This window comes from Nicotiana tomentosiformis, chromosome 1 (assembly GCF_000390325.3).
Source record: "Nicotiana tomentosiformis chromosome 1, ASM39032v3, whole genome shotgun sequence".
Lineage (NCBI taxonomy): Eukaryota > Viridiplantae > Streptophyta > Magnoliopsida > Solanales > Solanaceae > Nicotiana > Nicotiana tomentosiformis.
In genome coordinates, this window is record NC_090812.1 from 110,888,962 (window position 1) to 110,911,453 (window position 22,492).

The following is a 22,492-nucleotide window of genomic DNA, read 5'->3' on the forward strand; positions in this document are numbered from 1 at the left end:
CTAATTCAAAAGTCTTTTATCTTTTTTTAAACTCCGTATTCGATCAAATATGTCAATGTAAATTGAAACAAAGTATTATTATTTATTAAGAAAGAAATCAAAATAAAGTAACAAAATCCACGGCTGTGATACGTAACGTTGGTAGTACAGGCTGTTCTCTTGCACAAAACCCCACTACAATTATCAACTCCAGTATAACGGTCACTTGCACTTTTTTCAAAGTAATAAACCCCTTTCCCCCTTCCTGTCTTAGCCCCCCCACCAAATTTCTTGACCGTTTCAGTTACTCCACTCCCCAAACGCTCCTCCTCTGCTATCATCATGAGGATTCTTGGCTAATACATACCCCTTTGTTATTATTTCTCCACCATTCTTGGCTGGAACAGAATCCAAATCTGAAACCAAGATTTGAGTTCACAACAAATTTGAGTTCTGCTTAAATGGGTTGTTTTCTTGGGTGTTTTGGTGGTGATAAGGACAAGAAACGTCGCAGCAAACAGAGGCACAAAGTCATCCCTCGAGACCAAGTATGTGTTTCAGAATAACCCTTCTGGGCTACTCTTTAGTTGTTACTTTTCCCTATTTTCCTTGTTCTATTTATGAAATTCTTGGAAAGTGAATTCCTGAAATTCTATTGTTTTTGAGCAAGATTTCAGCTTTAGTTAATGTTGTGGAAGTTGGTTTAAGTGGGGTTAGGGTTAATTAAACTGATGATGATGGACATTTCTAGGTTAGTGTCATAAATTATCCTAACAGTTTTTGGGCAAATGGATAGAGCTATGATTTTGTCTTTTAGAACCATTTAAACAAGTTAAAAATAAGATTTTACTTCAGAAAAGTTTATTCTTGATTAAATGAGTGTTTTGGACTAACCCTTTATTACTTGCTATACTCCTAGGGTAGAAAGAAAAATAAATTCTTGAAATTTGTTTGATCTAAATTTGAGCTATAGTCAAGTTCAGTATAAGGTTTTACTCCCATTAGGGTTAATTAAGTTAATTTCTTGATTGGTGTACTATTTTGCTGCAGAAACATGTCTGTAGGGATCCTCCAAAAAGCACCATCTCCACTGAACAAAGCATCACAGAGGAACCCTCCTCTGAGAACTTTGTTGCGGAAGCACGGTGAGTTACTGCTTTTACTAGTATCTTAAATTCATTATCTATCTTTTCCACTATATTTTACTAAGTTGAATGATATGGATTGTTGTGATGTAGAGATGATGGGTCTCGAAACTTGGTTGCAGAAGCACAGTGAGTTACTGACTTTATTAGTGCCTTTAATTTGTTTTCTATATTTTCCACCACATTTTACCAAGTTAAATAATATGGATTTTTGTGATGCAGAGATAGGTCTGAGGAACAACTGAGCTTGAGTGCTAGAAAAAGAGTTACCTTTGATTCAAAGGTCACTACATATGATCCTGTTTCAATCTATGAAAGTACAGATTCTTTACTTGAAAGCAAGAAAGCTGGTGAAAACGAAGAAGAGGAGGGTTGTCTTGCTAAATCAAGCCAGTCCAACACTTCCTCTGAAGAGGGTTCAGCCATATCTAGTGTTAGATCATACCCTCCAAACCACAGGTATCAGAACTGTAGAGACAGTGATGATGAGGGTGAGGAGTTTGGTGACGACAGTGACTTGGACGGCGAATGTGATCTCGATGATGAAGACTACAGCGGGGATTCCGATTGTGAAGGTGGAATTCAAGTGTGGTCTGAATCAGTGGTAACTGCATCATTGGGATCTAAGGTTGATGACAAGTCCTTTCATCTAGTGAATGACGAGGAGGAAGTGGATAGTCCTGCTATGTTTGGCATGCCTGAGAAGGAAATGAGAAAGGGCGAAATAAAAGGATATGTAAGAGATAGGAGTGCTTATATCCATCCTGTGTTGAACCCTGTGGAAAACCTCAGTCAGTGGAAAACTGTTAAATCAAAAGCAGCAGAACCCTTGAAGCTGCTGCCGCAGAAGGAAAATTTTGCCGCAGAAGTAGAAGGCCCTCGTGCTTCATTCAGTTTAGAACCGACATTTAAGCAATCATCATCATCTAGTTTCAGGCCAAAGCTTAAGGATCAAGAAACTGGAGTTGATGCTAGTCTCTCAAATTGGTTGGTTACACCTGACACCACTAAGAAGGCTGGCTCCGGTATGCTTGAGGCTGTTACATCAGAAAAGAGTATTTCACAGGGTTCCAACTCTGTGATGAGCTTTGAAGACAGACCGATTTTAGGTGCCTTGACAGTTGAGGAGCTGAAACAGATGTCGGCGTATTCCTCCCCGAGGAAATCACCCAGTCGGAGCCCTGATGAGATGCCTATCATAGGAACTGTTGGGACCTACTGGAATCCCTCTACGAACTTTGGGTCAGCTTCTTCTTTTAAAGGCATACCAAACTCAACTAGCAAGTACAGAGAGGTAAGGTTGATATGAAATTTTTTTCAGTAATGATACGACTTGCTTACACAATCACTAGGGGTACTAAGAGGTTCTCACGACAATGCAGGATAAGAGAGTGAATTGGCATTCAACTCCATTTGAGACAAGACTGGACAGAGCCTTGAAACAAGGTTCTGCAGAAGCCTCTAAAGCTTGATTATTGTATATCTAAACTGGCACACCTGTTTGTGAGACATTCATTATTTCTATACAGTTTATGGATTTTGGTTGTGTATGTGTGAATTTGAAAGTGGCATATGGGGAAACTGTTTGTTGTAATTTTTTTGTAACTATGATAAGTGGTGATGTACTGGATTTTTTTGTAACTTTGTGTTTCTCTGCTCCTTGATACTGTGATGTATGAAGTTAATAGCAACTAGATGGTGACAGTGGTGAAGATCACAAGATTGTATCACATGGTCGTTAACCAACTTTGCATTACTTGTATGATTGATTAGGAGGAGTATATTTTAATATAGAGCAACCTTATTTTTTCGAACATATATGTCTGATGCTAAAATATTTAATGACTTGGAAAGAAAACTGTACCAATGGAAGGATCACTTTTTTGTTTTTGTCTTGGAGCTAATTTCAATGCTCTGAGACTAAGAGTTTGAGTGCAGAATGGAGGACTATGCTCTATTTGAATATGAGAATACAGGACTAAATCATTGTAATGCCCTTTAATATCATGTTGCTTTAGCATTCTGAGTTTGAATTTCTCACCGTATGAATCCTTAAAGTGCATCAATGATATTTTCTGATTAATCTAAAACTAAAAGTAGTTCGAGTTGCTTCCTGCTCCAAATCAGATAAATAGTTTCAAGCTTCTAAAATGTTTGAGAGATAGTCTACGGGGGCACGTGCATGTTGGAGAAGATGGCTACGGTTAGATGCATCTTGCACTGGAAATTGGAATTGCAGAAACGAGCAACATATATATAGTTTTTTTCTTTCTTTCTGACTATACTATACTATACTTTTCTAGTGAGTGTGTATCACTGTGTCAGATACAGTTGGAAATTGAATGGCGATAGCTCACAAAACTTCATTGAGTAAAATATGATGTTACTCACAGTTACTTTTTCTACCTCTATTTATATTTTACTCCATAAGCCGACAATTTTTGCCTGTTGAAATTCTGGAAATAATATTACCTAAAACGTTACTCGAACATATGTGTAGTCTATTTCTGAAAATGCTTAATATATTTGAATTTTTTGTATTATTTTTGTTATTTATTTTAAATAATGGATTATTTATGTTAAAAAATCTCTTTGTAGTAACTAAACCCTAAATAGTCAAATGCTTATGTGAAAATAAGAGGTATTTGGTGTGAGATGATTCTTTAGGTACTTTTCTTGTCTGGTATCCAAAATCTACTGGTCCGACTAATCCAAATTCATGCTCGAAATGTCCACTCGAAATGTCCAATAAGGGATAAAGTGGGATTCTTTAGATACCTGAAGTGATGAGGTACTATATACACTTTTAAGTGTCCTTTGAAAGATTTGGCAGTTACATACACAACACATCAACTCATTAGCCAGGATTATTTAACATTCATTACTGGGAAGAAAGAGTAAAGTAGCCAACTTTGGTCAGCCTTTGTGCATACGTCAAATCCAACTCACTTGAATCATGTTCAAATGCTAAATTGAGATAAAGCACAAAGAGAGGGATACAACCAATTGGTTTTTCCAACTTATCTTTCTTTTTGTTCTTTGTATATTCTAAGATGCAAAATAACAATTTTTAACTTTAAATGCCAACGTTTACTTTGACCAGATTTTGTTAGTCTAGACTCTAGAAGTTAGAAGCTCAAACCATGAGATAGTGGCACATATTTCAAAAGTGGGAACTAAGTTTTCTATTTGCACCATATTTCTAACTTGAAGGCTTTGACTTTGTTGTCACTTTGGTGCCGTTTTCCAAATGAACAGTTATGATTTAAAGTTTATTCGAGTTTAGTTTTTGTAAATGACGTTCACTTTCTATTTTGTAAGGTTTCTAAATTTGGAAAGTTCCAAGATAGAGCTGGCATCATACATGCGTCAGGATTACATAACGAAGTAAATACTTGTTAGGATCTAATCCATACACTAAAACGATGAGTGCATTACATTTTATTAATCGCTAAGTAAGCAATAAAAGCACCACAACTAAGCTATAACCCAGCTTGATATCTTAAGTATATACAGCTTTACTAAGTATCATTTAGACATCTCAATTTATTATTTAATCATAATAAATTAGCCTAATTTACCCTAAGTATTTTCTTCTCCCTGATGATTGTTTATGAAAGTGGGACGATGGTGATGTCTTATCAAGGGGAACAAAAACTGCACTAAATCATGAGTATCCAATATGAGTGGATTAGGTACTAGGAAAAAGAGAAACCTTATTAGGGACAGAAGTATAATCCTTAAAGCAGAATTTTGACATATTTCAAATTCTTTTGCCAAAAACTTACTGTACATTTTCACACATGTTAATTAATTCAAAAGTGCATGCGCATTACCTTCGGACTTGTTATGTTGTATAGTGAGTATCAAAGTGTTCTTGAACCAGTAGCTTATGGCAGACTGGCAATAGGGATGGCAAATGAACTTATGTGGGTGTTTCGTTTAAAATCATGTGTAGATATATATATCTGGTGGGAGATGATTCCTTTAGGTAACTGAACTAGTGAGGTAGTGTAAATTGACTTAAAGAAAAAGCCTAATTTTGTCGATTTTCTTTTATATCTTTGCCAAAATATCAAATTCAATTCATTCATTTTAAAACGTCAGTCTTAAATGCTAAACTGATATTTGGAAGAAAAAATGAAAAACCTAAATTGAGATAAGCACAAATATTAAGAGAGGGATGTAAAATATGGCACACGTTGGTTACATTGGTCAAGTTAGCAAATTTAATAAATATTAAATTAAATTTGCTAAATTCCTATTGGCTATTTGGGAAAGTTGATTTTAATTAAAACTCCTCACTCCTCACTTTGATGGAAAGTGGGATTATGCGTTAAAACTACCGGTTTTCTCTCTCGGCAAAGAATAATATTTTTTTTGAAAGAAAGTAAAAAGAAAAGAGAGAGAAAAACTTTTTTAATCATAAGTAAATGTCACACAATTCCACTATAAATTATCAAGAAAATATTATGGAATCGGGTATGTATTCTTGATTTATGTATTTACTTTGTTTAGTATGTGAAAATCACATAGTTCCTAGATCCTTTAACTTATGATAGGTTTATTACGTTAGATTGGTTATAATCGCAGTCTAGAATTGTAAAACCTTACATTGGGAAAAAAAATAGGTAGGCCTTCAGAGAGGTCATTTAGAGGCCTCGTTAGCGATCCATTATTTTTTCCTAAGCTGTCAGAGTCCGATCGAAGTGAGCAAGAGATAAAGGAATCCTCGCTCGTAGATGTGAATTGAAGAAACAAGTCCGAATTCTTTTTTAATTAGGCTCTATAATCTAGCTCTTGTCCCTGATAAGGTTTGATTGTTATCCGTAAGTCTTGTTTTGACCACGTGAAAGGTGAACTCCGCAAAAATACTTATTTGATTGGGAAGAATAGGACTAAGGAATACCAATGATGCAAAATAACAATATTTAACTTCAAAAGCCATCGTTTACTTTGACCAAATTTGGTTATTCTAGAAGTTAAAAGTTCAGACAATACAATTAGCCCGTTTGGATTGACTTTAAAAATTAGCTTTTTGGGGTTGTTCAATTTATTATTTTTGATTTGTTTTAAGTAATTTTTAATTTATTTTAAGTATTTTTTAACTTTATCAAACACTAAAAAAACTAAAAAGAGTTTAAAAGTTGATTTGACCAGCTTAAAAGTCAATACAAACACCTTCAATGTCACATATTTCAACAGTGTGAACTACAGTAGTTGTTTTTCTTCTTGCCCCATATTTCCGATCAATTAAATGCTTTGACTTTCTTGTCACTTTGGCTGTTGTTTAGAAGTTTAAATTTTGAAAAATGATGTATGTATATAGATCTAATTTTTTAAAGAAGTGTCTTTTTCTGTCATAGTTTGTTGTTTAAGAAATGGGGTGGGGGAACGCGAACGTTACTTCTAACGTGGTTTGCTTAAAAAAATTGTTTTAGGCTCGGTTTATATTCTTGTTCAAAAATAGGTGATTTGGTTAAAATAACGGGCCTAAAATCAATTATCTAAAGGGCCTTGGAGTTAACAACTGAAAACTAAGAGAAAATTACCGAAATAGCCCCAAATAGATTACTTATCAATAAATAACCATTAAGTCATGCTATACAAAATAGTCAAAAAAAACTACCAAAGATATTCAACATTTAAAAACCTTGGAAAAAAGGATTTGTTTTCGATAGATATGGTCGGAATTCATTGAAAACACACATATGAGAAGATATACAAAATTTGAGAAAAAACTGAGGTGATTTGAAAGTGTTTGGAGTCAAAATTCGTTATCTATAATATTCAAAAAACCTAGGCAAAAAGGATCTTTTTTGTATGATATATAGGAATTCGTTGAAATTTCATAGATGAGGTAATATACGAAATTTAAGGCAATTTGAACTCATTTAGAATCAAAATTTGTAGTTGAATTCGAGTTTATAATTTTCTTTATACCAAATATATCTAACATGTATCTCACGCACAAGTATACATAGATACACATTTGATACATATGCGGTATACAAATGATACACGAGCACGTGAGATCACATATCATCTTCTTCTGCGTTTATCTTCAATTTCAAATTTGGTTCAAATTTCAATTCAAACCACCTCAAATCTCCGCAAAATCGTCTCAAATTTGAGATTCAAACTCCTTGAGATCTACCCGATATATTTCGACAACTCACTCGAAACAAATTCTAAATTTGATAACCCGAATTTCTAACTCAAGTTTAGTTAAAACTTCAAATCACCTCTAGTCTTCCTCAAATTTAATATGTTGCATCGTTTTGAATTTATAAAGAGCATGCTTTTGATTTTTTATTTATTTCCTTGGACTTTTATTTTATAATATATGTGTTGCGTGTTTATTGTTAGATAGTATTTGATCATGTTTCTACTCAGTTACAGTAGTTCATGAACTAATTTCTCTGTTAAATTTTGACTCATTTCAAATATCATCAGGGAAATTGTAATCTGAACTCCTGCAAGTGCTAATCATCAGGGAAATATCCTCCAGTATTTTTACACCAATTAAACAATTTAACTATAATGTCACAAATTAAAGTAAGAAAATATACACTACTAGAAATTCGCTAAAAACCGACCAAAAATATCGACCAACGTTGGTCGGTTATGGCAAATTACCGACCAAAACGCGACCTTTACGGTGTGGACGGTATTTTGATGGTCGGAACGGCTTACCGACCAAAGTTGGTCGGTAATTATCGACCAGCTTTGGTCGGTATATTAAAACGACCATCTGACAAGTTTAATTACTTACCGACCAACTTTGGTCGGAAACATATTTTATTAATTTAATTTTACCGACCAAAGTTGGTCGGTTTAACTAAATTATCTTTTTTTATTAATTATTAAAATTAAAAAAACCCGACCAACTTTGGTCGGTAATTGAAAATATATATTTTTTAAAACTAATTAAAATTAAACATTACCGACCAACTATGGTCGGTAATCTCAACAATGCAAGCAAAATACCGACCAAAGTTGGACGGTAGTCTTGAATTCTGGGAATTCAACGTTCATTAACCAACCAACTTTGGTCGGTATTTTAAAATAATTTTTTTTTTATATTAAAAATCGACCAACGTTGGTCGGTTTTTTTGGGATTAATTTTGGCATAAAATACCTGTTTTGATAGCTAAACCACATGCCAGCATACCAATACAACAACAACAACAACAATAACACAACAACAACAACAACAACAAAAACACAACAACAACAACAATAAAAACACAACAACAACAACAACAACAACAACACAACAACAACAACAACCAAAACATTCAATAAATACTTTAAAACTAACAAATTAAAGTTCAATTGAACATAAAAATCCAAAACCAAGTTAAAACTAATTACAACTAGTTCAAAACTGGTTCTATTGGTCTAGTTCAAAGAATATAAAAGTCAAGGGGTGTTTTGTACAACATCACATCACTGTCTGATGAACTTTCATCTACAAGACGATATAGAGAACGGTTTTGTGGAGGACGGGAATCACGATCACGGGGAGGACGGGAGGAACGATCACGAGCATGACGGGAGGAACGATCACGTGGAGGTCGACCCTCTGGAGATGACTCACGAGATCGGGGCAACGGAAAAGCTCCACTAGATAGGAGAGTTCTGATCTGAGCTTGCATGCCAAGGAATTGAGCATCTCTAAGCCTTTCTCTTTCCTTGGCCGCTTCTAGCTCTGATGTGAGCTTTGTCACTGTCTCCCGCATAGCGGAGAGGCTCTCCCTATTAAGTTGCTCGCCATGCGAGGAAGTCCCTATTCCTCGCATTCCACACTTATAGCGATGGAAGTTTTTAGTAGGAAGCCCGTATACCTTCCCCCATTTTGGACCGCCAACAGACTCCAACCATATTCTTTCAGCATCCTCGTCCGAAGGTTGGGTTGGCTCACCCGATTCACCAGCTGGATGACTACGGATGAATTCCTCCACGTTACTTTGGTAGCGACCCTATATTATTTTAAATTAAATCAGTATTTCAAGTTTTTTATAAAAGTAAATTATAATACTTAAATAAAATTGAAAGCTTACATATGCAGTCGAGGCCCGGTCCTCGACCCACCTATCTTGATCCCCCTCTTTCTTCTTCTTCACAACATGTGTCTCCTTGAATAGCTCATCATGACTCATTGGACGCCCATACTTCTTTTCCTGAAAACAAATTAATTTAGTTAATAAACAGAATAGATATACTTAGAAAAGTAAAATAATTTAAGCAATTACGTACCAATCTTCTTTTTATTGTCCCTTAGGCTGATCGCACCTCCAGTGTGCAAGGAGCCTCCCTTCTCGGATGCGCGAGCTTTCTTTCCTTTTTCGCTCCTCTCTAAGAACTCTGCGGTAAGCCATTGCCTTTGCAAATCATTCCACAAATTCTCAAGTAACCAGCCAGGCCTCTTGTTCTTCTTTCTAGCATCCGAGAAAGCATCCGCCAATCTCTTGCGAGCTTTATGATGAAAATTTGTAGCCACTTCCGCGCTATAGCGGTCTTCCCATACACACTTGCTCTGTATTTCAAAAGTTAAATATTAGATGGAAACATCATAAATATAAATTATTAAACTGTTTAAAAGAACATTTATACCTTAAATTGATTGAAAATTTGCTCCTTCAGTGAGAATGGGCAATCAGTCCAAGTCGCATAAGGGCCATCATAAAGCTTTCTGATGGCATTGGTGATTATCCTCGTAGTTTTATTACCCGGCCTGAACCTGCAATTTAACAATAAAAACACATTAATATCTTAGTAAAAATGTTACAAATCAATAGACGCAAAAATAATGAATAACACTTACCCATCACCCTCAGGGACTATGATGATCCTGCCATATCGATCATAATGTACTACATCGGCATTACCATCCGAAGCATGTGTATCAGATGCATGTGAAGACGGTGTAGGCGGGTCAGAGCTAATGCCTCCCAGGCGAAGGCCTGCAATAGATGGAGTCGATGATGAAGATGGTTGCGATCCCTGTGACTGCGACATAGCTGGATGCGACCCAAGTGGATGTGATACCGATGCCTGTGACCCGAGTGGCTGTGACCCGAGTGGCTATGACATGGGTGGATGCGATCCATGTGGCTGTGATATGTAGGGATGCGATCCATGTGGATGTGATGCAGATGGCTGTGAGGCAGCTGAACTGTATGTCAGACGTATAGTCCTGTGGCCCTGTGATGGAAGACTGGGTGTCTGAATGAAGGTGTACGGCTCGTGATGCTGTGGCAGTTCAGTATAGCCGTGTGGTGGAGGATAAGACATAGGCAACTCTGAAAAAAGTGGACAAGAGGGAGTATTATTTTCTACCCTCCTCTTTCCCTTCCTACCCTTTTCTCGACCCTGAGAACTAGTAGGGTCATTGTTACCTTGACCCTTGCCTGCCATCTGCATAATATAATACACATTTAGATTGAAACATATAAGAAACTAGCTTTAAAATGAGAGTGATTTAAAAAACCAACTTTTTAATCCTCATCGACGTATTGTTCCTCATCCGAGAATTCTTCATCCTCACTTGTTTGAGCTTCATCAGTTGATTCCTCGTCCTCATTTTCTATAATTGTTACTTCATTTATATCATTTTCTTCCAATATGCGTTCAGGATGTTCCAAATCATTTTCTAACTGATCGTCCACTATTTGGTGAATATTGGAGATATCGTTTTGATATGCAACATCTAACACATTCTCGACTTCCACCCCTATCTACAGGCTTAGTTTTTATTACAACCCACCAATCGGACTTATTCCGCCGCAATGGATAAGGAGCATAATACACTTGCCTAACGTTATGTGCAATTATGAAAGGATCATAGCGAGCATACTCCCTCGTATGATTAACCTCAATTATGTTGTATTGGTTGTGTACTCTTGTACCTCTTGTTGGATTTGGGTCAAACCACTTGCATCTAAAGAGTATCAATTTCTTATATGGCCAACCTGTATATTCTAGTTGTAATATTTCTTTGACCACACCATAATAATCAATATCTCCAACTTGGTTGCCATCACCACCTAGAACCCACACCCCGCTGTTGTTGCTATTTTTATTTTTAGAGCAATCCTCTGTATGAAACTTATAACCATTCACTACGTACTTAAACATTGTTGTGACCTGAAGCCCAGGTCCCCAAGATATATCTTTCAAAAATTAATTTACACCATTATTTGGATTATTTATCTACATAGAGTTAAAAAAAGTCATAAGTTAGCACAACTTATGAATCAATTTTTATACATTCACTACATATGTATATATATATATATATATATATATATATATATATATATATATACACTTACAAACTGTTTGAACGACGTATCAAATCTCGTATATACAGCATCATAGCTAAATTGACCCACGAAGTGACTGTGACATATCAAATATTTTTAGTAGTTGCATCAATATGTAGTCACAATAAATTTTACATTTTGATAACTAATAAATCAATACTTACTTGAGAAATGGTACAACTTCGGGACAATTTAGCAACACCTGAAGTGTAGCTGACTTGTACTCCATATCACTCAAACTTCTCTTTCTAACATCCTTTGAACATCGGCCTGGTTGATTGAATATGGACATTGGTGGATATAATGGATCATTCACACATTCGACTGTGTGCCTATTGGGCCTATTCCTAGAACATGGCACATTACTCTCAAAATAATAAGAACAAAAATGTGCAGTTTCCTTTGCAAGATAGGCTTCGCATATAGATCCTTCAATCTTATTCCTCTGCTAAACAAATTGTTTGCATTTGCCAATTGTCCTACATAATCTCATGTTAGCCAATAACATTCAAATAAAATAGAATAGTACATCAAACTTATAATATTACCTCTCAAAGGGATACATCCATCTGCACTGAACAGGCCCTCCAAGTCGTGCCTCGTGAACAAGGTGTATTGGAAGGTGTTCCATCACATCAAAGAAATCACATGGGAATATTTTTTCCATCTTACTAGAAATTACAGGGATGTTCTGGTCCATCCGAAGTAGGTTTTCTTCCCTTAATGTGGTAGAACACAAGTCTTTGAAAAACAAACTAATCTCTGTGATGGGTTTCCAGATTCTTTTAGGCAAACCACAAAATGCAATAGGCACTAAGGTCGCCATGAAAATATGGCAGTCATGACTTTTCAAATGGCTCAACTTCCCTACCTCCATATCTACTTTTTTTCCAAGATTCGACGCATAACCCTCATGCATCTTTAATTTCGTAACCCAATCACAAATTTGTCATCTTTCCTCCAAAGTGAATGTGTAACTTGCTTTGGGCTTGAACACCTTACCATTGTTTGCTGTCTGCAAGTATAATTCAGGCCGCCTGCAATATTCTTGTAAGTCCATTCTAGCCTTCGGGTTATCTTTTGTCTTACCTTTAACATCCATCACTGTGTTGAACAAATTATCAAAATAATTCTTCTCAATATGCATGACATCAAGGTTGTGTCGGAGAAGATTATCCTTCCAATAAGGCAACTCCCAAAATATACTCTGTTTCGTCCAATTATGATTAACACCATATCCGGGGAATCTATAAGGTGGAGCCTCAGTAACTTTACTGAAGTTCTGGACCCTCTCCCAAATTTCCTCACCTGAAAGTATCGGAGGTGGAGAATCATATTCCACTTTATTCTTTTTGAATGCATTTTTCATCCTTCTAAACTCATGATCATCAGGCAAGAATTGACGGTGACAATCAAACCATGATTGCTTTCGGCCATGTTTCAAAGTGAACGCTTTACTATTTTCCATGCAGTAAGGACAAGCTAGCTTCCCAATAGTCATCCACCCAGACAACATTCCATACGTAGAAAAATCATTAATAGTCCACATTAAATTAGCACGCATATTAAAATTCTGCTTGGTTGATATGTCATATGTTTCAACACCATCATACCACAATTGTTTTAGCTCATCAATCAAAGGTTGCAAATATACATCAATCAAACTTTTCGAATTACGTGGACCGGGGATAATACAATTTAAGAATATATATGGACTAGTCATACATAACTCAGGTGGTAGATTATAAGGTGTAAGAAAGACAGGCCAACATAAATATGGTGTCGCAGATATAGAAAAAGGCGTGAAGCCATCGATACACAGACCTAACCGAATGTTCCTTGGTTCACTAGCAAAATCTGGATATGTTCTATCAAAGTGCTTCCAAGCTTCTCCATCTGAAGGATGACACATAACACCAGGTGATCTTCTATTTTCAAAATGCCATCTCATATGAGGAGCAGAACTCATCGATGCATATTACCTCTTTAACCTAGGTATAAGAGGTAAATAATGCATTGCCTTGACAACGACCATATTCCCGCTGGAAAGCCTCTTGAAACGAGGCTTTTCGTAAAATTTACAACTGTCTAAAGTTGCATCATCTTTATAATATAACATGCAACCATCTTCACAACAATCAATTCTCATTGAGGAAAGTTCTAACTTAGAAATCAATCTCTTCGCCTTATAGAAATTACCAGGTAAGTTGATATTAGGGTCAACTAGTTCACTCATAAGGTCAATGAAACAGTCCATGGCTGCTTGAGAAATATTCCAATTAGATTTGATACTTAGTAATCTAACTGCAACAGACAGCTCAGAGTGCGGACTTTCTTCACGTAGTGGACGACTAGCTTCCTCTAACTGTTCATAAAAATATTTTGCGTCATCATTAGAAGTTTGTTCAACATTTTCATTGGGCTCACCCCCAAAAGCATCCGCAACCATATCCTGAATTCTAGAATCAAGATTTGTATTCTCCACCGACCTACTACTTTCACCAACAACCATGTTATGAAATATCCCACGGCTACCACCGATCTCTCCATGATTAGTCCACACAAAGTAATTCTCTATAAACCCCTTCCTATAAAGACGAAGCTTAACTTCCTCCGATTTTTTAAACTTCATACAATCGCACCTGACACAAGGGCACCTAATTACTCCTTCACTTTGGTATGGTGGAAGTGACATTGCATGTCTAGTAAAGTCATCAACCCCTTCTATAAAATCCTCCCGCAATCCCCGCCGATTAGGATAATTTCTATTGTACATCCAAGTACGATGTTTCATCTATACAAATAAAACAAGAATAAATTAATTTATTCTACAATTATAAATTAATTATATCTTCTTTAGTTAATTCAAGATAATTATTTTTTCCTAATTACACCAATTTATATCCTAAAAGTTCAATTCATATCCAAAAGGTCCAATTCATATCTTAAAAGTTCAAATCATATCCTAAAAGTTCAATTCACAAGAACAAATCCTAAAAACTAAAATTTCAATTCATATCCTACGAGTTTAAACATAAACTAACTAAACTAAAGAAATTCAACCCATACCCTAAAAGTTCGATTCACAAGAACAAATTAATTTATTCTACAATTATAAATTAATTATATCTTTTTTAGTTAATTCAAGATAATTATTTTTTTCTAATGACACCAATTTATATCCTAAAAGTTCAATTAATATCCAAAAGGTCCAATTCATATCTTAAAAGTTCAAATCATATCCTAAAAGTTCAATTCACAAGAACAAATCCTAAAAACTAAAATTTCAATTCATATCCTACGAGTTTAAACATAAACTAACTAAACTAAAAAAATTCAACCCATACCCTAAAAGTTCGATTCACAAGAACAAATTAATTTATTCTACAATTATAAATTAATTATATCTTTTTTAGTTAATTCAAGATAATTATTATTTTTTAATTACACCAATTTATATCCTAAAAGTTCAATTCATATCCAAAAGGTCCAATTCATATCTTAAAAGTTCAAATCATATCCTAAAAGTTCAATTCACAAGAACAAATCCTAAAAACTAAAATTTCAATTCATATCCTACGAGTTTAAACATAAACTAACTAAACTAAAGAAATTCAACCCATACCCTAAACTAAACTAATTCATAAATAATTGACTAATTAACAAAACTAATTAGTTAATAAAATTAATTAACAAAACTAATTAAAACAAGACCTAAACCCTAATCCTCAATAAAATGCAATGTTCAAATAATTAAAACACTAATCAATTGAAACTAATTCATAACTAATTAACAAAACCTGGAAATAATAAATAAATGGGTTGTAATTCAAACCTAGAATTTGTAGGAGATGGAGAAGGAGATCGAGGGGCGGCAGTGGCAGAGGCGACGGCGCGGCGGCGGCGAGGGTGAGGGCTGGACGGCGAGGGGAGGCCTGGACGGTGAGGGGGAGGGGCTGGGAGAAGGAGAGAAGGGAAGGAAGAAGAAGGAATTTTTTTAGAGAAATGGGGGTTTCCCCCGTTTTTCACTTCTCTGATTTTAGAATTACCGACCAAAGTTGGTCGGTACATTAAGTGCTGACCGTTTGACCAAAAACCGACCAACTTTGGTCGTTTTTTTTTTATAAAAAATTTAAAATCTTTAACCGACCAACGTTGGTCGGTAATTTTAAATATAAATTCTTAAATATTATAAAATATTTAAGAATAATAAAATAATTATTAAAATTTAAAAAATTGGATCCAAATTACCGACCAACGTTGGTCGGTAATCCAAAATTTTCTTGTCTGACCAGCTATTGACCAATTTACCGACCAACGTTGGTCGGTATTTTGTTTAAAAAAAATATAAATATTTTTTTCCCAGTTTGCATCCAACCTGGACGGTTTTTGGTCGTATTTTTTGACCGAACAACGTTGGTCGGAAATAGTTGGTCGGTTTTTACCAGATTTTTAGTAGTGATAGTATCACTTACTTATGATTATATGAAAATAATTATATACAAATTAAAAACACATATCATGTACTCCGTATTTATTTGTCTGATATAAATAATTAGTGTAAGTAATTTTTTTCTGACACTAACGTCTTATCAAGGATGCATGAGGCTTGCTTAGTTGGTAAAGCATCTCTACTTACGACCGTTAGGTTTTGGGTTCGAGTCACGCCGGAGGGGAAGTGTGGAAATACTATAAATCCTCCTAAATTGGGAGTGATTTTTTTTTATTTTTAAAAAGGATGCATCACATAAAATGCAATCAAATAAAACCAGGTTTAGGAAAAAGAGATGCTTTAATCATGCTCAATTCCGACGATCAAAATGGCAGCAGATTTGGTTGTCGGAGTGCCAAAAACCAACCAATATAATTATTTTATAAATTTAGTGGTTTTAGCCCAATGTGACTTGAATAACAATCAATAACGATTGACGTTTTTTATTTTCTGTTTATTCATGATCTTATTTGATTAAACCGATAATGAGATTGAGAGAAATTATGTTTTCTTGAAACAATTCTGGATCCTGTTGTTTAGAGTTTTTGTTACTATTTCACTGTGATACTGATTTAAACACATGCCTATGTATCCAATGTTAATTCATAGTTTTGGCTCTAATTTCACACATGTATGTGTTGAGGAAAGAGGAGTGACTTGAGCATGAGGGTAGTTTAATCTATTTATACATATCCGGATTAGTTAGTTTGTTAGTTGTTAATTATGTGAGTGGTTGGTTAGTTAGGTAATTACATTAGTACTAAGCTATTTGTTTATATATATCAATGTAAACACTGAAGCAGAATAGAATGAAAAAGTTTGCACTGTTTCATTCATTTCCTCTCTATCTTTCTTCTTCTATCTTCTCCCCCGCAGCTAGGGTTTTCTACTGCATTCAATCTATGAACTTTAGCATGGTATCAGGGCTTTGAGCTCTAAATTGAAGCTCAAAATCGATCCTAATCTTCTTCTCTGTGTTAATTTCCGCTACTATTCCCAAAATTTGAGTCAATTGTGATTTCAATTTATCTGATTAAAACCTTCAGACAACTCAACAATGGCGATTGATAATTTGGAACATGAAAATGCAACTATCACTGTCGAGAATGCATCGCATGCATCATCGGACGATGAATTTGAGGAAGGAGTTACAATAGCAGTTACTCATCCTTTGTACCTTGCTCCTGGTGATACACGCGGCATCTTCTTGATTTCATTTCAGTTGACTAGAATTGATAATTACTCCTTATGGTATCGATCTATGCGAATTGCTCTACTTGGTCGAATAAACTGGGAATTGTTAATGGCAGGTGGCTAGAGGAGAGGTTTCGTGAGAAGTATTGGTACCAGTGGGAAAGGTGCAATGCTATCGTATTGTCGTGATTGATGAATTCAGTTACTCCTTCGCTAATTAGTGGTATAGCTTATGCTACCAGTGCGCAAACAGTGTGGCTGGATCTACATGAGAGGTTTGATAAGGTAAATGATACTCATTGCTACAATTTACACAAGGAAACAGACACTTTGTGTCAAGTTACCTCATAAGTAGGGATTTGGACTACTTATTAGCAGCTTTTTGCTTTTGTTTTAGTCCAAAAGCGTTTAATTGTGTTCTCGAAAACTGATGAAATATGCTTAATTACAGGAATAGTGAAAAATGAGCCCCCAAGATGAAATCCAATTCAAGAAAGAGTGATATGAACTTAAGGACACAAACAAGCACAAAAGCTTAGAAGTGCATACCGTATATTTTCATCTGCGACCGCAGATTGTGAAGAAACTCCTATCAGAGACAAGGGAAAAGTGCGGTCTGCACATGACATGTGCGGCCACAGAACCTGGGCAAGAGCAAACGTTCAGAGAACTTGCATCTCACGTTCAACATAAGTGCGGACTACACAATTAATGTGCGGCCACAAAAGAATAGCTATGCGGCTGCAGTCACATTTATGCAGTCCGCAGAAGAGCAATATGCGGCCGCACTCAGAAATGCGCGGACTGCAGAAAGAGAGAAGTGCGGCCGCAGTTCAGAATTATGCGACCGCAAGTTTCCTTTCCTGTCAGGCTGAAGCAAAGTGCGAACCACACATGAAATTGTGCGGTCGCAGAACCTCCGAAAGGACATTTTTGTAAAAACAAATTCAGCACTGTATACATTGAAGAGTTTCACTTTTTTAGGTCAAGTTTTGACATCAGCAGCTACCGTAGACGTTTTCTTTTACTCTTTTTAGTAGTTTTTGCTATTTTGCGCTTTTTGAATATTGATTTCATCATTTTAATTATCAATATGAGTTTAATTATCACTTCTTCTTCCTTTTCTTTCAATTTAAGCATGAGTAGCTAGATTTTTACTAGGGCTGTGACCCAACCCTAGTGTGTAAACTTAATGGGTGTTTGATTTATTGCTTGTTTGTGGTTGGGTGTTGATTATGTAGCCTAGTTCTTGCTTTTATGTGGAGAATTAATGCTTGCAAATATTATTTCACGCCTATTTGACTTGGTCTCTACTTGAGAAAGAGAGATTTACTCAAATAAAATTTGGCTAGCAAAAAATTAGATTAATCGAGAGATTGATAAGCCCAATTAAAAGGTTGAACCTAGAGATAGTAAAACCCGACTTGAGCTTATCATCAATTGTTCTGTTCAATACTCATTTGGACTTGAGAAAGCCAAATTGGGCAAAATCACTCTCTGACCGCAAGATATTGAGTGAGTACTAGGTGTTGATAGCTATAATACATTCCGACCAATAAAATAAGCTTTAAAGTTTACAACCCATTAGGCTAACACCTAGGTGAAGGACATAGTCCTAGGCCTTTTATATCATTTGAAAAACAACCAAAAAAACTTTCCTAGTTTAAATTCTTAGTTTGTAACCTTCGTTTAAATTAGACCTAGTTTAAATTCTTAGTTTGTAACCTTCGTTTAAATTAGACCTAGAAACAACCCAAGTTTGTGAAAGTGCAATTGGAGATAATTCAAGCTCATACACTATAATATATATCCCTAAGACCCATTCATAACTTCTTGTGGAAAATCGACCACGACTCCTTGTTGTGTATTACTATTGCATCGGCCGTTTTCATATTCTCAAATAGAGGAGTGAAATTGGACGAGATCAATTTTTGGCACCGTTGTCGGGAGCTTAAAAAATGGTGTTAGCTATATATTTAGGTGTGTTTTTGGAATATCTTCTTTTCCTTCCTTGTTACTAACGTGTGAGTTTTGTAGGTGCAATCATAGCAAACAACAAGCTCAAAAACATAGACGTGGGGGATGTGAATGTTGATGATGATGAAATGGGTGAGATACCTCTTGAACCTCAAGCTAATAGACGAGGTTGACTGCCTAAATAACCAACGTAATGCTTACTTTGATCGAGCAACAAGGGTTCTTCACCGGTGCACCGGGTCAAAATGCATATAAACATTTGAAGGGTTTCGTTGATACGTGTTGGGGAAGCAAACAAATAAATGTCTCTGAGGATGCTTTGAGGCTAAGGCTTTTTCCCTTCTCTCTATGGGGGGAAGCTTTAGATTGGTTGGAATATTTTTCAAATCATTCCATTCATACTTTGGATGAACTAGCAGAGAAATTTATTTCAAAGTATTTCTCTCCCGGGAACATGGCCATTCTCCGGGATAAAATTCTAGCATTCAAGCAAGAGCCTAATGAACCACTACACGAGATATGTGAAAGATATAGGACAATGGTGAAAGGGTTCCCCAACAATGATATGACGGATAACATTATTCAACAAACTTTCTATCGGGGGATCAATACCACCAACCAATGTGTAGTGAATCAACTTGCCAGTGGTAACTTCATGACTACGCCTTATGTGGAGGCGTGTGATATTTTGGATGAGATAGTGGATACTTCATCGACGTGGAAATCTAGAGCCAATGTTCCACAAGGTGATCCAAATGTGATTCTTCTTCATAAAGATTTACATGACCATGGGCAAGCCATAGTCGAGTTGACAACCACCATGAACTAATTGGCAAAGGCTCGACTTCAACAAGTGCAAAACCTGAGGCAAGTCAATGCTCTGGAGGGAGTCAATATGATGGCAAACAACAGAAGAACAAGAAGTCCACAAGTACAACAAAGAGTGGACAATTTTGTGCAAGATGATAGTGGGTTTGATCAAGGAGATTCTTATAATGATCAAGAAGAAGAGGTCCAATATGTGAACAACTTTCAAGGGCAAAGAAACAACTACCAAGTCCCTAGTCAACAACAATGGAGACTTTCGAATAATCAAGGCAATTGGAATTCTAGCAACCAAGGTAATTGGAATAGTGAAAACAATTAAGGCAATTGGAGTGGAAGAAATAACCAAGGGAATTGGAAAAATAATAATAACCAAGGAAATTAGAGAGGCAACAACCAAGGTGGGTGGAACAACAACCAAGGAAATCAGGGGTCAGGTTTGCAAAGGCCCCCGATGTACCAAGAACCGAGCAACCCACCTTCTTATCCTTCTCATGGTCCTAGTTCCTCCAACAATGAAATGGGTCGTATTGAGAACATATGTCAAGCAAATGATGGAGATGAATGCCGATTCTGATGCCCAACTTTCTTCACACAACACATCAATCCGAAACTTAGAAGTGCAAATGGGTCAAATCTCTCAAGCTTTAAATTCCCGTCCTATGAGGGAACTACCAAGTGATATGGTGGTGAAACCGAAAGGTGGGAAAAATATGGGGCATGTCATGGCCATTACTACAAGAAGTGGAAGAGGTGGGAATGCACCTACCTCAAGTCAAAAGAAACTTTTGGATGATGAGCAAGTGGTAGAAGAAGAGGAGATTACGAACAATGTTGTGCAAGCAAATAATGAAGTGTGGATTGATCTTGATGACATGGTGGAAGAGACTCAAGAGGATGTGAACCAGTCTAGGAATCATATGATTGACATACCGGAAATGGTAGTGCAAAAAGTTAAGGTACCATTACCTAAGCCACATCCCCCTATCCTTAAGGCTTGCCAAGAAAAATGGCGAGAATCAATTCAAGAAGTTCATTGATATGATGAAGAGTCTCTCTATAAATGTGCCATTAGTTGAAACTTTAGAGAAAATGCCCGGATATGAAAAGTTTATGAAGGACTTGGTGACAAAGAAGAGATCGATAAATTTTGAAACTATCAAAGTCACTCACCAAGTGAGTGCAATTGTGCATTCGATGGCTCCTAAGTTGGAAGATCCCTGTGCTTTTACAATTTCTTGTACAATTGGAAGTGCCGAGTTTGCAAAACCTCTTTGTGATCTTAGGACGAGTATCAACTTGATGCCCTATTCAGTTTTTAAGACATTGGGAATTGGGAAACTAAGATCCACATCTCTGAGATTACAAATGGCCGATCGTACAATGAAGAGACTGTTGGGGGGTGATTGAGGATGTATTGGTTCGAGTTGACAAGTTCATTCTCCCAGCGGATTTTGTTATTCTTGATTATGAAGTGGACTATGAGGTGCCGATTATTCTTGGTAGACCTTTCCTTGCTACGGGGAAGGCTCTTGTTGATGTCGAGGCCGGTGAACTCACTTTCCAGGTGGGTGATGAAAAGGTGGTGTTCCACGTGTGCAAATCTATAAGGCAACCGAATAGCAATGAAGTGTGTTCATTTGTAGACTTGGTGACCAATGTGATTATTAATGATACAAGTGCCAAGATTAATGTGGGTGAGATGTTGGAGGTCGTTTAGCTAAAAGGCATTTCACAAAAGATTTTTCCAAAGTGGTGAACCCCTTGTGCAAGATTTTGGAGAAAGATGCTAAATTTCACTTCAATGATGATTACATGAGAGCATTTGAATTGCTCAAGTTCAAGTTGACAACTACTCCAATTATCACCACTCCAAATTGGAGCATTCCTTTTGAGCTCATATGTGATGCCAGTGATGTAGCGGTTGGAGCAATTTTAGGGAAACGTATCAACAAGATCTTTCATCTGGTCTACTATTCTAGTAAGACCATGAATGATGCCCAAGTCAATTACACTGTGACCGAAAAAGAGCTCCTTGCCATTGTATTTGCTATTGAGAAGTTTCGCCCAAACTTGATGAGTGCAAAAGTGATTATCCACACGGATCATGCGGCACCTTGTTACCTTATGAGCAAGAAAGATTCCAAAGCCCGGTTGATGAAATGGGTTCTTTTGTTGCAAGAGTTTGATATAGACATCCAAGACCGAAAAGAAGTGAAAACCAAGTGGCGGACCACTTGAAGGCCGCATGATGGCCTTGAAATCAATGACTCCTTCCCCGATGAGCAACTCTTATTAATTTCAATAAAAGAGGTGCCATGGTTCACGGATCTAGAAAATTTTCTTGTAAGTGGTATCACCCCGGATGAGTTCTCTTCAAACCAAAGGAAGAAGCTCAAACGGGATTGTCGAGACTATTCTTGGAGATTGATATTTTCGATGTGTGGGGTATTGACTTCATGGGACCTTTTGCGAGTTCTTGTAGAAACACCTACATCTTGGTAACGGTTGATTATGTGTCTAAATGGGTTGAGTTCGTTGCTCTACCC

At 36.3% G+C, this 22,492-nt stretch overlaps 1 protein-coding gene across 1 annotated transcript; it reads left to right on the top strand.

Moving 5' to 3' along the window:
• The first annotated feature begins 256 nt into the window (after positions 1–256).
• Positions 257–2,765, top strand: LOC104117810 (protein JASON). The gene is made up of 5 exons (XM_009628920.4): positions 257–527; positions 1,030–1,124; positions 1,218–1,253; positions 1,347–2,418; positions 2,507–2,765. Exons 1-5 carry the CDS (start codon positions 441–443, stop codon positions 2,594–2,596), a joined length of 1,380 nt encoding a protein of 459 aa, XP_009627215.1. The 5' UTR covers positions 257–440; the 3' UTR covers positions 2,597–2,765.
• Positions 2,766–22,492: the final 19,727 nt, after the last annotated feature.

Coding starts and splice junctions, on each gene's coding strand:
- LOC104117810 (XM_009628920.4), top strand. CDS start 441: ATGGGTTGTTTTCTTGGGTGTTTTGGTGGTGATAAGGACAAGAAACGT. Junction 1,125..1,217: donor AACTTTGTTGCGGAAGCACG/GTGAGTTACTGC, acceptor GTTGTGATGTAG/AGATGATGGGTCTCGAAACT. Junction 1,254..1,346: donor AACTTGGTTGCAGAAGCACA/GTGAGTTACTGA, acceptor TTTGTGATGCAG/AGATAGGTCTGAGGAACAAC.